The sequence below is a fragment of the Amphibalanus amphitrite genome, unplaced genomic scaffold (genome assembly GCF_019059575.1).
Source record: "Amphibalanus amphitrite isolate SeventyFive unplaced genomic scaffold, NRLGWU_Aamphi_draft 000128F_arrow, whole genome shotgun sequence".
Classification (NCBI taxonomy): Eukaryota; Metazoa; Arthropoda; class Thecostraca; order Balanomorpha; family Balanidae; genus Amphibalanus; species Amphibalanus amphitrite.
Window position 1 is genome coordinate 560,349 of NW_024881623.1, and position 13,492 is coordinate 573,840.

General features: G+C 61.1%; 2 protein-coding genes across 2 annotated transcripts; both read right to left on the reverse strand.

Moving 5' to 3' along the window:
• Window positions 1-3,374: 3,374 nt before the first annotated feature.
• On the reverse strand, window positions 3,375-7,568 carry LOC122381844 (uncharacterized protein K02A2.6-like). The gene is made up of 2 exons (XM_043366546.1): window positions 7,039-7,568; window positions 3,375-6,855 (listed from the first exon to the last, which is right to left on the reverse strand). Exons 1-2 carry the CDS (start codon window positions 7,566-7,568, stop codon window positions 3,375-3,377), a joined length of 4,011 nt encoding a protein of 1,336 aa, XP_043222481.1.
• A 3,081-nt stretch (window positions 7,569-10,649) lies between these two features.
• On the reverse strand, window positions 10,650-13,280 carry LOC122381817 (solute carrier family 22 member 3-like). Its single transcript, XM_043366495.1, has one exon. The coding sequence runs from the start codon at window positions 12,988-12,990 to the stop codon at window positions 11,032-11,034; it is 1,959 nt and encodes a 652-aa protein (XP_043222430.1). The 5' UTR covers window positions 12,991-13,280; the 3' UTR covers window positions 10,650-11,031.
• Between the last annotated feature and the right edge of the window lie 212 nt (window positions 13,281-13,492).

Genomic DNA, 13,492 nt, shown 5'->3' on the forward strand with positions numbered 1-13,492 from the left:
CGGCACAGGCTGACATCAGATCGGCCTTTCACCAGGTCTCCGTCTCCGAGGTGGACAGGAAGTATCTGCAGTTTCTGTGGGCCGACCAGCGCCTGCGCTTCAGACGCGTTCCGTTCGGACTCACCTGTTCTCCTTACATGTTACTGCAGACGATCACCACCCACCTGGCCCAGTACCGTACCACAGATCCGCTGCTTTGTGCGAAGCTGGAAGCAGGACTGTATATGGACGATGTGTGCATCTCTTTCGCCTGCAGGGACGAAGCTGACTCGAGCATGAAGAGGACGGCAGAAATCTTCTCGGATGCCGGGATGGACGTCCACAAGCTGCGCATCTCCGGAGACGACACCGGTGCGGCAGCTCCAGTCCTGGGCCTGCGATGGTGCACCAGCTCCGATCGCCTCGCCGTGCGTGTGCCTGCTCTGCCAGTCATCACCACCAAGCGCCAGCTGCTATCGACTCTGTGTAAGCCGTTTGACCCACTTGGCGTGCTGTCACCGTGGCTGGTTACCGGCAGAGCTCTGTTTCAGAAGACCTGGACGCAGCAGCCTCCCCTTGGCTGGGACGAGGAGCTGAGCCCTGACCTGAGAAAGGAGCTGACCGCCTGGTGTGTAGGGGCCGATGACCTTGATGTGTGGTTTCCTCGCACTGTGAAGATATCTGCTGACGTGACATATCACGTGTTCTGCGACGCCTCGAAGCTGGCGTACTGCTGTGCCATCTATGCCGTGTGTGACGGTGATATCCGTTTGTTGATCGCCAAGTCTCGTCTCGCACCTGCAGCCCCTGCCCTCAGCGTGCCGCGCCTGGAGCTGATGGCGGCTCTCATCGGCTGTCGTCTCATGGACCTCGTCAGAAGTGCGCTGGACCTCACCGAGCCAAGAGTCGTCTACTGGACGGACGCCATGGATGTGCTCTTCTGGTTGGATCAGCGCCGCGCCATGAAGGTATTCGTCCAGAACCGCGTGACCTCCATCCTTCAGTTGACTAGCCGAGACCAGTGGCGTCATGTTCGTGGGCAAGATAACCCGGCGGACCTCGGGACGCGCGGCCTGTCCCTGTCCGAGTTGACTGTGTGTGATGTTTGGTGGCGCGGACCCGACTTCCTCAGGTCTGCGTCTGCTGGACCGCCGCTGCAGCTGCCTGCTGTAGACACCGATCTGCAGCCGTCTTCGGATGCAACCGTGGAGCTGAAACGGGAAAGAGTCGACAAGAAGGTGAGCCTGCTAGCAAGACAGTGTGAGGAGAATGTACCATTCGACGTGACGACCTGCTCTCGTCTCTCACAGGCTGTTGACCGACTGGCGTGGATGCGCCGGTTTGTCTACAACTGTCGCCTGCCGACGCGGGAGCGGATGACCGGACCACTCACACCCGAGGAGAGGAAAAGGAGTCTGAGCTATTGGATCAGAGCTGCTCAGCACCGTACGTACCAGAGAGAGATTGATGCTGTGCGCACTGACCAGTTGCTTCCAACAGGATCACCCCTGGCGAAGCTTCACCCGCAGCTGGATGACGATGGAGTGCTGGAGGCGACTCTCAGGACTGGCGAGCGGCCGGTGCCGATCCTGCCTGACCTCAGCCACATCACGACTCTGATCGTCGACGAAGCGCATCGTAGATGCTTTCATCAGGGAACGCGCGTCACTCTGGCTGTGCTCACAGCCGAGTATGCGGTGAGACGACGGACTGTCCGCCGCGCTGTCGATTCATGCCGCCGATGTAGGCGATACCGTGGTTTACCCTACAGATCGCCAGAGGGCGCTCTGCCGAGCTTCCGGACCCAGCCAGCACGCCCATTCGCCAAGGTCGGCGTGGATTACTTCGGCCCGCTGTTTGTCGACAACAGCGCCACCAAGGTATGGGCGTTGCTCGTTACCTGTGCCACCTCTCGTGCCGTGCACCTTGAGCTGGTTCGTTCCCAGGCGACTGCCGATCTCGTTCTGGCGCTGAGGAGATTCTTCGCGCTTCGAGGAACGCCAGCCGTCGTCTACAGCGACAACGCCAGAACCTTCCGTGCACTGTTAGGTCATCTGCCAAGGTGCGTTACGTGGCGCTTCATCCCGGAGGCCGCTCCCTGGTGGGGCGGGTTCTGGGAGAGAATGGTGGGCGTAACCAAGAAGGCCCTGCGAGTCACTCTGCATTTGTGCCACCTGACTTTCGATGAACTGTCTGCAACACTCTACGAGCTCTCATTTTTTATCAATCTGCGTCCACTCACCCTGGGTGATGGGGAAGACCTACTGACCCCTGCCCACCTACTGTTCGGGGTAACCACCATAGACGGTGTTCTGTGCCCGACGCTGAAAGAGTCCTCTATCAGCAGGGCCTGGCGGCACCAGAAACGGATGTGTAACCAGCTGACCCGGCGTTGGTGCGCCGAGTATCTCAGCGCCCTGCGCTGCTGGAGCACGTCACCTCGCGGTCGGCCGAATCGCACGCCTCACGTCGGTGACGTCGTCCTCGTGCACGGCGAGGGACCGCGCGGCCGGTGGCCGGCAGCTCGGGTGGAGAGACTGCTGGCCGGGCCGGACGGCCACGCGAGAGCCGCCGTCATCCACTTGCGTGGGCGGATGACGCGCCGCCCGATCAGCCGGCTTTTCTTGCTGGAGGCGGCAGCCTGAGCCGCACCTGTGTGATATCTGTCGCCGCGAAGTGCTGCTCTGATCTATGTGCGTCGCGTTTAGTTTCTTTGTGATGTCTGATGCGCTAGACGTTTGGTTTTCGAAATCTATCTCGATTTCGAGTGGGGAGTATGTCGCGATTCCCCCTCCCCGCCTCGGCTGAGCGGGCCACGTAACTCCATATGCCGTGAGTACCCCTCCCCCTGCCTGACACCTGAGCGGGCCGCCGCGGTCGTCGCATGGAAAGTTACCGGGTGTGTGGACTGTAAAACTGATAATGATTGGCTGTTTTCGACCAATGGTTTGGGCTGTCTGTCTACTTTTATTTGGCAGCAATGTGGAAGCCTGCACTGAACGACCGTTTTCCAATACAGTTCACTACCAGAGGTCCACCCGTTTGTACCGCCGACCGACCGAATCAGCGTTCGTAACCACCATTAATCACACCGTGCCCCCTTGAATTCTGCAAGGGGGCACCAATAGCAAGGTGCCTGTTACATCGTGGTCTCGTGACAGACTGGCAGTTCTGGCTGACACTGTATTCTTTCTTCTCAGCGATCAAACGTTAACACTGAACAGTACATCTCAGTACTTCCGACCTTGGCCGGGGCCGTGCACCGACTGATGTAAACAACACCACAAACAGCTGACTACCCGTAATGCTGGTCACACTAAAACGCTGCCAGTTACGGATAACGATACGACACTCTGCCCCCCTTGAGCAGCTAGGCTGATCAACTACACACCGTTTCACATTTCCTCGATGAGGCGCTTGGGCGGCACCGGTCGCCGCTCAGACCGCCGTCTGCCCCCCGTCTCATCTCGCGCCCCGCTCCCCATCGCGCCGCTCGCCTGCTCCGGCTCGTCGGCACTGCCATCCTGGGCAGTTCCGGGGACGGCTCCCGCTTCTCCGCGCTCGTCCGGCCTGCCGCCGCCGCCTCTCGCCGCGTGTCTCGCTTCCTCTCCTGCTCCTCCTTCGGCGACTGCTGCGCTCCGGTGCCAACGGGCGTCCGCTGCGCTCCGGTCCCAGCGGGCGTCCGCCGCGCTCCCGTTTGCCGCTCGGCTCCCGTCCGGTGCTTCCGTTCCGGTCGTTCCCGCCGGTCCGGTCGGTCCAGCCGCCAGCAGCTGGTCTGCGTGCCGCGACCACAGCGCGCTCCCGACGTCAATCTCGTAGGAGACGGGGCCTGTCTGCGCCGCTACCGCGCCTCGCCTCCACTTGTGTGGTCCGCCGTAGTTCCGCGCCCACACCGCGTCGCCGACGTTGAATTTTCTCGGCTGTCCGCCGGCTGCCGACCACTGGCGCTGCTGCTGGTCTCTGCTCCGCTCCTCCGGGTCTCGCCGCAGCAGGTCCAGGCGTGTCCGGACATTCCGTCCCAGCAGCATCTCAGCCGGCGACCGTCCGGTCACGGCGTGCGGCGCCGCACGGTAGGCCAACAGGAACTTCTGTAGCCTCCGAGACAGCGGGCCCCCGTCTCGCAGCGCCGCCTTCAGGCCGTTCTTTGCCGTCTGAACGGCCCGCTCAGCCGCTCCATTACTACTCGGGTGGTACGGTGCAACACGCACCTGCCGCACCCCGTTCAGCGCCAGGAACTGCACGAACTGGGCCGCTGTGAACTGCGGTCCGTTGTCAGACACCACCTGCCGTGGGATGCCGAACCGCGCGAACATCGCTCGCAGCTCGTTGATCGTTGCCTCACTGCCCGTGTCACGCATTGGAACCGCCTCGAGCCACTTAGTGTAACTGTCATACACTATCAGGTACATATTTCCATGGAACGGGCCGGCGTAATCGATGTGTATGCGCTCCCAGGGCCCTCCCGCCGGCTCCCAGGGGTGCAGCTCACTGCGGGGCGGCGCGCTGCGCTTCTCCGCGCAGCTGACGCAGTCGCGCGCCAGCCCCTCCAGTTCCGCGTCCAGACCCGGCCACCACACATACCGGCGCGCCAGGTTTTTCATTTTCGAGCTGCCGAGGTGCCCCTCGTGCAGCTCCCGCATCACCGCCGCCTGCAGCCGCCGCGGCACCACCACGCGACCGCCCCACACGAGGCACTCTCCGTCGGTGGTGAGCTCTTCCCGGCGGCGCCTGAACGGCTCCAGCTCCGGCTCCACGGTCGCGGGCCAGCCGCCGCGCACGAACGCCAGCACCTTCGCCAGCACCAGATCCCGTCTTGATGCTGCCGCCAGCTCTCTCGCTGTCAGCGCCGGCGCCACGCCGTCCAGGAACATCAGGTAGCTGCCGGTCACCGCATCCGCCTCGATCTCCTTCAGCTCCGTGCCTGAGCACGGCACTGCCAGCCGTGACAGGCTGTCGGCCACATGCATCTGCTCCGACCGCCGCAGCTCCACGTTGTACGAGTACGCGGCCAGCTGCAGCGCGTACCGCTGCAGGCGGGCCGCCGCCAGGCTCGGTAGGTCCCTGTCGGGGCTCAGGATCCGCGAGAGGGCGCGGTTGTCGACCACCAGCGTGAAACGCCGTCCGTAGATGAAGCGATGAAATCTGCTCACGCCATACGACACGGCTGCCGCCTCTCGCTCGACCTGAGCGTACTTCCTCTCGGTTGCTGTCAGTGTCCGTGACGCGTACATCACGGGTCTCTCTGCTCCGTTCGGTGTCACGTGCACCAACGCCGCTCCGACGCCGACACTGCTGGCATCGGTCACCAATTTCAGCGGCAGGCCCGGATCGTACCGCATGAGCACCGGCGGGCTCGTCAGCATCTGCTTGACCTTGTTGACCGCCTCGGCGCACTTCCGTGACCATTCCCATGGCACGCCCTTCTTCGTCAGCCGGTACAGCGGCGCCAGCACCGTGGACAGGTCCGGCAGCAGGCGTCCGAAGTAGGTGATTGAGCCGAGCAGTGACCTCAGCTGGCTCACATCCTTCGGCTCCGGCGCCTGCAGCACCGCCGCCACGCCGCCATCAGTCGGGGCGATGCCGTCCGCAGTCACTTTCCATCCCAGGAACTCGACCTCCGACACCGCCAGCTGACATTTCTGCGCCGCCAGCCGCAGCCCCTGTCGCTCCAGCCTTCCCAGGACTTCATCCAGACGCTGTAGAAGCTGCTGTTCGTCATCACCGAACACCAACAGGTCGTCCAGGTAGCACCTGCACCCGTCTTGTCCCTCCAGGACCCGGTCCATTGCCTCCTGAAACAGCGCGCCGGAACTGGCCACTCCAAACGGCAGCCGCCGCATGACGAACTCGCCCTTGTGCGTGCTGACGGTCGTCATCGGCTGCGACTCCTCGTCCAGCGGCATCTGCTGATACGCGTGCTTGAGGTCCAGCTTGCAGAAGAGCTTGCCGCTCACTCCCGCGAACACGTCTTCTGGCTTCGGCAGTGGATGGTTTTTCACTATCAGCTGCGGGTTTACCGTGAGGTTGTAGCTCGCACAGAGCCTCACGCCGCCTCCCGGCTTCGGCACCGGCACCAGTGGTGTGCCCCAGCCGGAGCTCGTCTCCGACGGATCCACTTTTCTGGCGATGCCGTCTCTGACCCACCGGTCCAGCTCAGCCTCCACCTGCGGCAGCAGCGCGTACGGCACCGGGCGCGGTGGCAGCCGCCGCGGCACAGCGCCCGGCTTCAGGGTCAGGTGCGCCTGGTGACTCATGACACCGAGCCCGTCCGCGAACACCTGCGCGTGCGCCGCCTTCACCGACTCCAGCGTCCGCCGGCCGCTTGCCCCGCCGACCTCGCTGACCTGGAACAGTGACCGCCAGTCCAGCCGGATCACCTGCAGCCAGTCCCGCCCCAGCAGCGGGCGGTGTCCCAGCTGGCTGCTCACCACCACGTCCAGTCGCCTCCGCTGGCCGCCGTACAGCACATCCACCGTGGCCTCGCCGCGCACGGGCACCGGCTGCCCGGTGAATGACCGGAGCTGCATCACGGACGGTCTCACCTCCAGTCCCGGGATGCTGCCGACCGCCACGATCGACACCGGGGACCCCGTGTCCACCAGCATCTCCATCTGCCTGCCGTTGACGGACACCGTGACCAGCGGCAGACGGTCCCGGCGCCGTGTGGCTGTCTGGTCCACCGCCATCACGATTTCTTCCACGGATGCCACCTGTCCGCGCTGAGGACAGTCCCGCTTCAGGTGTCCCGTGTCGCCGCACTTGAAGCAGCGCCTGCCGCCGCTCCTGCCACCGGGCGGGCTGCCGCGTCCGATGTCGACCCGCCGACCGCCGTCCGGCCGTCCGGACGCTCGGGAGCCGCCCGGCTCCGGTCCCGCTCTTGCCGCGGGGCCGTCGCCGTAACGGTAGCTGCCTCGGCCACCGTCTCTCCCGCCGCCGCCGTCGGCTGACCTGCCCGGCCGGGCTCCGTCCGGCTCCGAGCCCGTCCGGCCCGTCGGGCAGTCCCGCCGCCAGTGCCCCCGGCCGCCGCAGCGGAAACACGTGCCCGGGGGCACGGCTGACCGGCCGGCCTCGGGCCGCTGCGGGCGTCGCAGCGCCTGGACTGTGTCCTCACCCGCCGCCGCCGGCTCCGGCGCCCCCGCCAACTGAGCTGCAAGATCATTGACGTCTCGGAACGCACGCGCCGTCCTCCGGACGTCCTCCAGGGTGAGGCCAGCTCCCTTCAACGCCGCCTCACGCACCAGCTTCTGCTGCAGCTCTCCGCGGCTGGCCAGCACGCAGCGGTCGCGCAATTCTCGCTCCACCTCCGCTGCCGTGTACCCGCAGCGCTGCACCTGCGCGCGGAGACGACCAAGGAACACCTCCAGGTCTTCATTTTCTTCCATTGCCATCGCTTGGAATTTGCCGCGCTCCGCGACGACGTTTCTTGTGGGTACGAGGTATTTCGTCAGTTTCGTTTTCAGTCGAACGAAGTCGTCGTCCGCCACCTGGCCGTCCGGCTCCTCCGGCAGCGAGTCGGAGAGGTCCGCGATATCGGGACCAACCAGGTGTAACAGTAGGGCGCACTTTCGGGCCGTGCTCTCGACCCCCATCGCCACCATATACCGCTCCAGTGACCTGAGCCATCTCTCAAAATCACTGCCCTGTCGGTATGGTGCCACCGCCATCGCCTGCAGTCCCGCTCCCAGCTCCATGACGTCGTCGGACCCGAACAGCTGATCGCCGCTGTAGAGCCGGGCCGCCGCCCCCTCGCTGCACCCGCGCCGCACCCGACCAGCTGATCACCGCCGCGGCACCCGGACCAGGCCCCCCAAACCGAGTTGGCTTCCCGCGCCGGCCCCCGCCGGCCAGCCAATCACGGGGCTCGACACAGCCAGCCGACCTGAGCCGACCAATCACAGGCCGCCGCCGCCGGCCGCCGCTTCCGCGTTCACGTCCCTGTGCGGCATTCGCTACACCAACAATAACAAAACGGCCAATATTTCAAGAAACATCACCAAACAGTATACCCGACAAGCAGCATCAATAAAAAAAAATCATACACCAACAACACAAAAAAAAACTTTTCTAATCCTGCGCCGACCACCGCCCGGTTTTTACACCGCCGTAATGGCTGTCACCGCCCAGCGCCGCCAAAACTCTGGGCCACCGCCCGGCGACCACCCCAACAGGCAACCGGTCTGTTCCGCCGCGACTGACACAACCCGGTCATCGGCTACACACGTGCGCACTTTACTGTCCCTGGCCGGCCTCCCTGTCCGCCATCGGTTCCGGCCCCGAGCGCCACCGACTCACCGCGAACTTCACTGGCGTCTGTCCTGTCGGCGCCATCTTTTTGGCCTCTTCCGGCCGCCTCACGATTACCACGACTTAAAGCAACTAAATCTCATCCTCGTCGCCACGTTGTTACATCGTGGTCTCGTGACAGACTGGCAGTTCTGGCTGACACTGTATTCTTTCTTCTCAGCGATCAAACGTTAACACTGAACAGTACATCTCAGTACTTCCGACCTTGGCCGGGGCCGTGCACCGACTGATGTAAACAACACCACAAACAGCTGACTACCCGTAATGCTGGTCACACTAAAACGCTGCCAGTTACGGATAACGATACGACAGTGCCCCCCTTAAATTTGATGTATTAGTACCAGGGGCGGATTCGGGAAAACTCCAAGGGGAGGGTCATGAATCGAAGTGGTGCCCCTACCTATACCCAAAATTAAAACCTCAACGGATTTCGGCCACTTAATTTTGGTGGTGCCCTATTTTCAGTTTTTTATTTTCTTTATTTTTGCTTAGTCGTGTGATGACTGGTGCCCCTGCTAGGCCGCTGGTGCCCCTGGAAAGACTGTGGTACCTACCTACCCTGCCCCCTGACAAGCCTACGGTGGGCCCTGACATGACTTAGGTTCCCATGGGCCCTGACAGGCCCGTGGTGCCCCTGACAGGCCTGTGGTGTCCTTGCTAGACCTGTGGTGTCCCTGGGCCTTGGCAAGTCTGTGGTGCCCCTGTTAGAACGCAGGTACCCTTGACAGGTTTGTGGTGCCCCTGACAATCCTAAAGTGCCAACGACAGGCTTGTGGTGCCCTTGACAGGCCCATGGTGCCCTTGCGAGGCCGGTGGTTCCCCTGCGAAGCCGATAGTGCCCCTGGCAGGCCTCTGGTGCCCCTGGCAGGTCTGTGGTGCCCCTGGAAGACCTGTAGTGCTTTTGCTAGGCCGATGGTGCTCCTGACAGGCCTGTGGTGCCACTGACAGGCCCGTGGTGCCCCTGCTAGGCCTGTGGTACCCCTGGCGAGTGGCGGGCCTGTGGTGCCCCTGTCGGCTGTCAGGCATGTGGTGCTTCTGGCAGGCATGTGGTGATCCCAGGCCCTAAGTCATGACCTATGTGACCTCCCCCCTGGGATTCGCCACTGATTAGTTCTGCGATGGCTTCTTGGGAATTTGATACATGTAGGATAAATGGAATTTATCAAATGACAATAAGGAAGAGACAAACACTTAGGTACTTAGGGATCAGCTTCAAGTTAACCACACATACGGGGGTGAACTGCCATTTTCGTTTATTAAAAAAAAAATAAAAAAATCAAAAAAATCATCGTGCCAGGGCTGTGATGAAAACTAAGTGGCCTAAATCCGATGAGAAAACAGGATTTGGGGGTACCATAGGTTTGGCTCCTTGAGCTGGTGCCCCCCCCCCCCCCTTGTCTCAAATCGTTCCGCCGCCTATGAGGTAGTCGATTTGTATGTTCTTTACTTATAGGTGTTGCTGCACTTATACGTTTTATCCGTTTTAACAGAACGTCTCGTGGGTCTCAGAGCTCTACGTTATGCGTAGGCACGTCTGGGCTACGTGTATGCACACAGCACATATAAAAGATCATTTAAATTTGACTTAACACATTCTGCTCATTTTTATCAGCATCGACCTTCAAATGATAAGTGAAGGAACGTAGTTGATTCTGTAAATTCGGCGTTACTTTATTAGTGAACCGTCTTCAAACGAGTTTGAGGTCGATTGATTGTGGAAAAAACAATATTTCAAAATGACTGAGAATTCGCAACAATTAACGTCACTATGATGACCCAATGTGCATGCTGAGTAATGACGGTACCGCGCCCTCAGCACTGTCCTCCCAACAGTCACATTTTGCACCTGTTGCGGCAAACTCTGTGCATGAAGTTTACCAGAGATCACGACCCAGCCGGTTGAATAACGGTTCGATAACTCAGGAAACGTGACATCATATCGCGCCATCTTCGTGGCCCGTTCAGTGGAGCACCTGTGCCCCGGGGTCGGCGCGTGGCGCTGCCCTTCCTAGCGCCGAGTGACCCTGACCCAGTCGCCTTACAATGGATCCCGGGCGTCTGCGCAGCTCGCCGCTCGCGCGGATGGGCGCTTTGGCTGCCGAACGGGCAAAATTTGTGACTGCCGACGGAAAAATGAAATGATCATTGCCGATGACTGTTCAGAGCTGGTGGATAGATCGTATTTGTAAAATTGGGTGGCTATTTAATATGGCACATTCGTATTTTAATGTGTTCCTATTTTACCATTTAATCGTACCATTAACTATAAAAAAAACGTAGGGATTATGATGCACCTTCCGGTAGCACTCATTTCATCTAATTTCTACGCGAACAACTCGCATATCTGCTGAAAGATTTTGTTACAGGCGAAAGGATGCATTTATGAACGAGTGCATTTATACGCGTACACATACACAGTACACATATCATCCCGGATACAAGAAGCATATGTAGGTACATCATTACATACATACATCATTCAGTAGCTGTACAGTTGACGTATAAAATCACATACACGCAGTCATGATTCAATGGTCAGTGGTCACAAAGTCACGACAATAGTAAAATCACTGTTGGGCTTGCAATAATGTTCTCAAATATAGGTACCTACAATTGTTCAGCAGCGGCAGTGTAAAAAAAAAAAAAAAACATTGTCATGGCACGGACTAAATATTCCACGAGCGATAATTGACATTACCATTACGCCGCGTGCTTGAAACGATCCCATGCGTCACAATTTCCGTGACGTCACATTTGCGTCACTGTGTCCTGTTCGAGCGCGAGCGCCGGGTTGTCTGCGCCCTGGCGTTCGTCGCTCACACCAGGGTGCATTTCTCCGTCCTCCTCCGAGCCGCAGTAGCACTGGAGCCAGCGCTGCTCCTTCCCAAACTCCTCTCCTTCAGCCAGTGTGTCGGGCAGCGGCAGGCCGCGGGTCTCTGGCAACAGGCTGACACTGACGGCCCCGAGCAGCGCCAGAGCGGCCAGCACGAGCTGCGGCAGGCCGCGCCACACCCGCTCCAGGAACAGAATCAGTGGACTGAGCACCGAGCCCGCGTGACCGGCCACCTGGGTCAGAGAGAACGCCCGCGAGCGCACGTCGGTCGGAATCAGCTCCATGCTGAGCGTCATCAGCACGTTGACGGAGACGGTGGTGCAGAAGCGACAGAAGACGGCCACGGCGGTGGAGGCGGCCGCCGGCGCGGTGCCCAGGTGCAGCAGGACGGCCAGCGCCAGGCCGGCGCCGCTGGTCAGCGCTGTGCTGACCGTGATGGTCCAGCGGCGGCCCAGCGTGTCGACCAGCAGCCAGGTGAGCAGGTCGGCCGGCGCCTCACTCACCGCCAGCAGCGTCTGTGCAGTGAAAATGTCCACGTCGAAGTCGGTGTTACGTGAGGTGAGGTCGAAGAGCAGCAGGAGGATCGCCGTGCTGAACATGAGCACCAACATGCGCGTGCGCAGGCGCGGATGGCGGGCCAGCTGGCGCAGACCAGGGGCGGGGCGCTCCTGCTCCTCCTTGTATTTGAGCGTGGCGGCCGCAGTGAACTGCTGCCACGTCTCCTCCGAGACGGTACGTCCATTCTCCTTGGCGATCCGCCTCATCTCAGCGATAGCGCGGTCCAGCTGTCCCGTCTGTTGCAGCCAGCGGCACGACTCGGGCACTCCGGTCACCAGATAGATAAGCGGAAACGCCATCGGGATGCTGGTGGCCAGCGCGACGTACTGCCAGTGGCCGGCGCCCCAGGCGATCCACGGCAGGATCGTCATGCCCAGGCAGAACGAGGTGGCCAGCGGCAGGTTCACCACCATGCCTCGCCATCTCACGCCGACAAACTCGCTGAGAAACACCATCGCCAGCGTAGTCTGCAAGTTGTTGGCCATGCCGAAGATGAAGCGGGTCACAGCGAACACGCCCAGGCTGCGCGCGAAGGCGGACACCACACCGGCGACGCAGGCGGTGAGGTTGGCGGCGACCAGCGCCGGCAGTCGGCCGAAGCGGTCCGAGACGGCACCGAACAGTAGCGTGCCGAAGATGGAGCCCACGAAGAACAGTGCCGTGCTCAGCGGCGATTTCCAAGCGTCGTCGCAGACCCAGTCGAGGTCGGAGACGATCGTGGGGTAGAGCTCGCTGAAGTCGTAGTGCCAGCCGCTGCTGCAGGCCGTGAGCGGCGTGTCGGCGTCCGGCCTCCAGCCGGCCACGTCTGCGATCTGGCTGAAGTTGACGTCGTACCTCTGGCAGCGGGAGAACTGCTGGCGGCCGGCGCGCTCCTCGGTCGGTATGCTGATGTTGCGGGCGTCCAGCGGACTGAAACCCAGCGCCTCCAGCTCAGGAACTTTGCACCAGTGGTCGGGTTCCAGCAGCAGCCACAGCTGGCTCAGCAGCGTGAAGCCGAGAAACATGAACGGCGGTTGCATCAGCACCAAGATGCGCCACTGGAAGCGGCCGTAGCCTCCCACCTCCTCCAGAATCTCGTCAAAGTCGCCCTCGAAGTTTCTGCTTGCACCGGGCGCTCCTCCGCCGGCTCCGTTAGTAACATCGCTCGGCGTTGGCCCCGATATCGCCGAACTCTGCACAGCTCTCGGAAGGAACTCTCGCGAGGCCTGTCTCTTCACGCTCTGTCGCCGAACGGAAGACTTCTGTGGACCTCGTCTAGACCCCCGGGTAGACGACGGCGAGACACTGCCATTTTTGCCTTCCTCTTCGTGCGGCATCTTGAAACAGCTTCACACAATTCGGACAGAGTATATCTCAAGCCAAGTCACCTATTTCCGTTTGTAGTTACTTTTAGATAAACTCACAGCCTCACACACACGTTAAATCTTCATCTCTTGAAATTGCCCCTTACTCGAGCAAACAGTGAACACAACCGCTCCCAACCACAGCAGGACGACTTTTTAAAACCCGCTTATGATCCTGAGTATCCTCCACACCGGTCGAGCAGGTTTCTCGCCGGGCGGTCCGTCTCGGACCGACGCCAGCACGCCAGTGACGGTCGGCTCGACCCTGAGGTGACCCGCCGAGCCAGCGCCGGCGTCACCGGACGGCCCTGAAGCTCTCCGCGACTCTGCCCGTCTCGCCCCGCCCCTCTCTCGGCGCCGCCGTCTCTCCGCACGCACACCGTCACAGGTTGCTCGGGGAGACCCCGCGTAGTGATAGAAATGTGACGTCAGAGACGGGGATGCTATTCTCAGTGTGCTGATGAGTCAGCGAAAC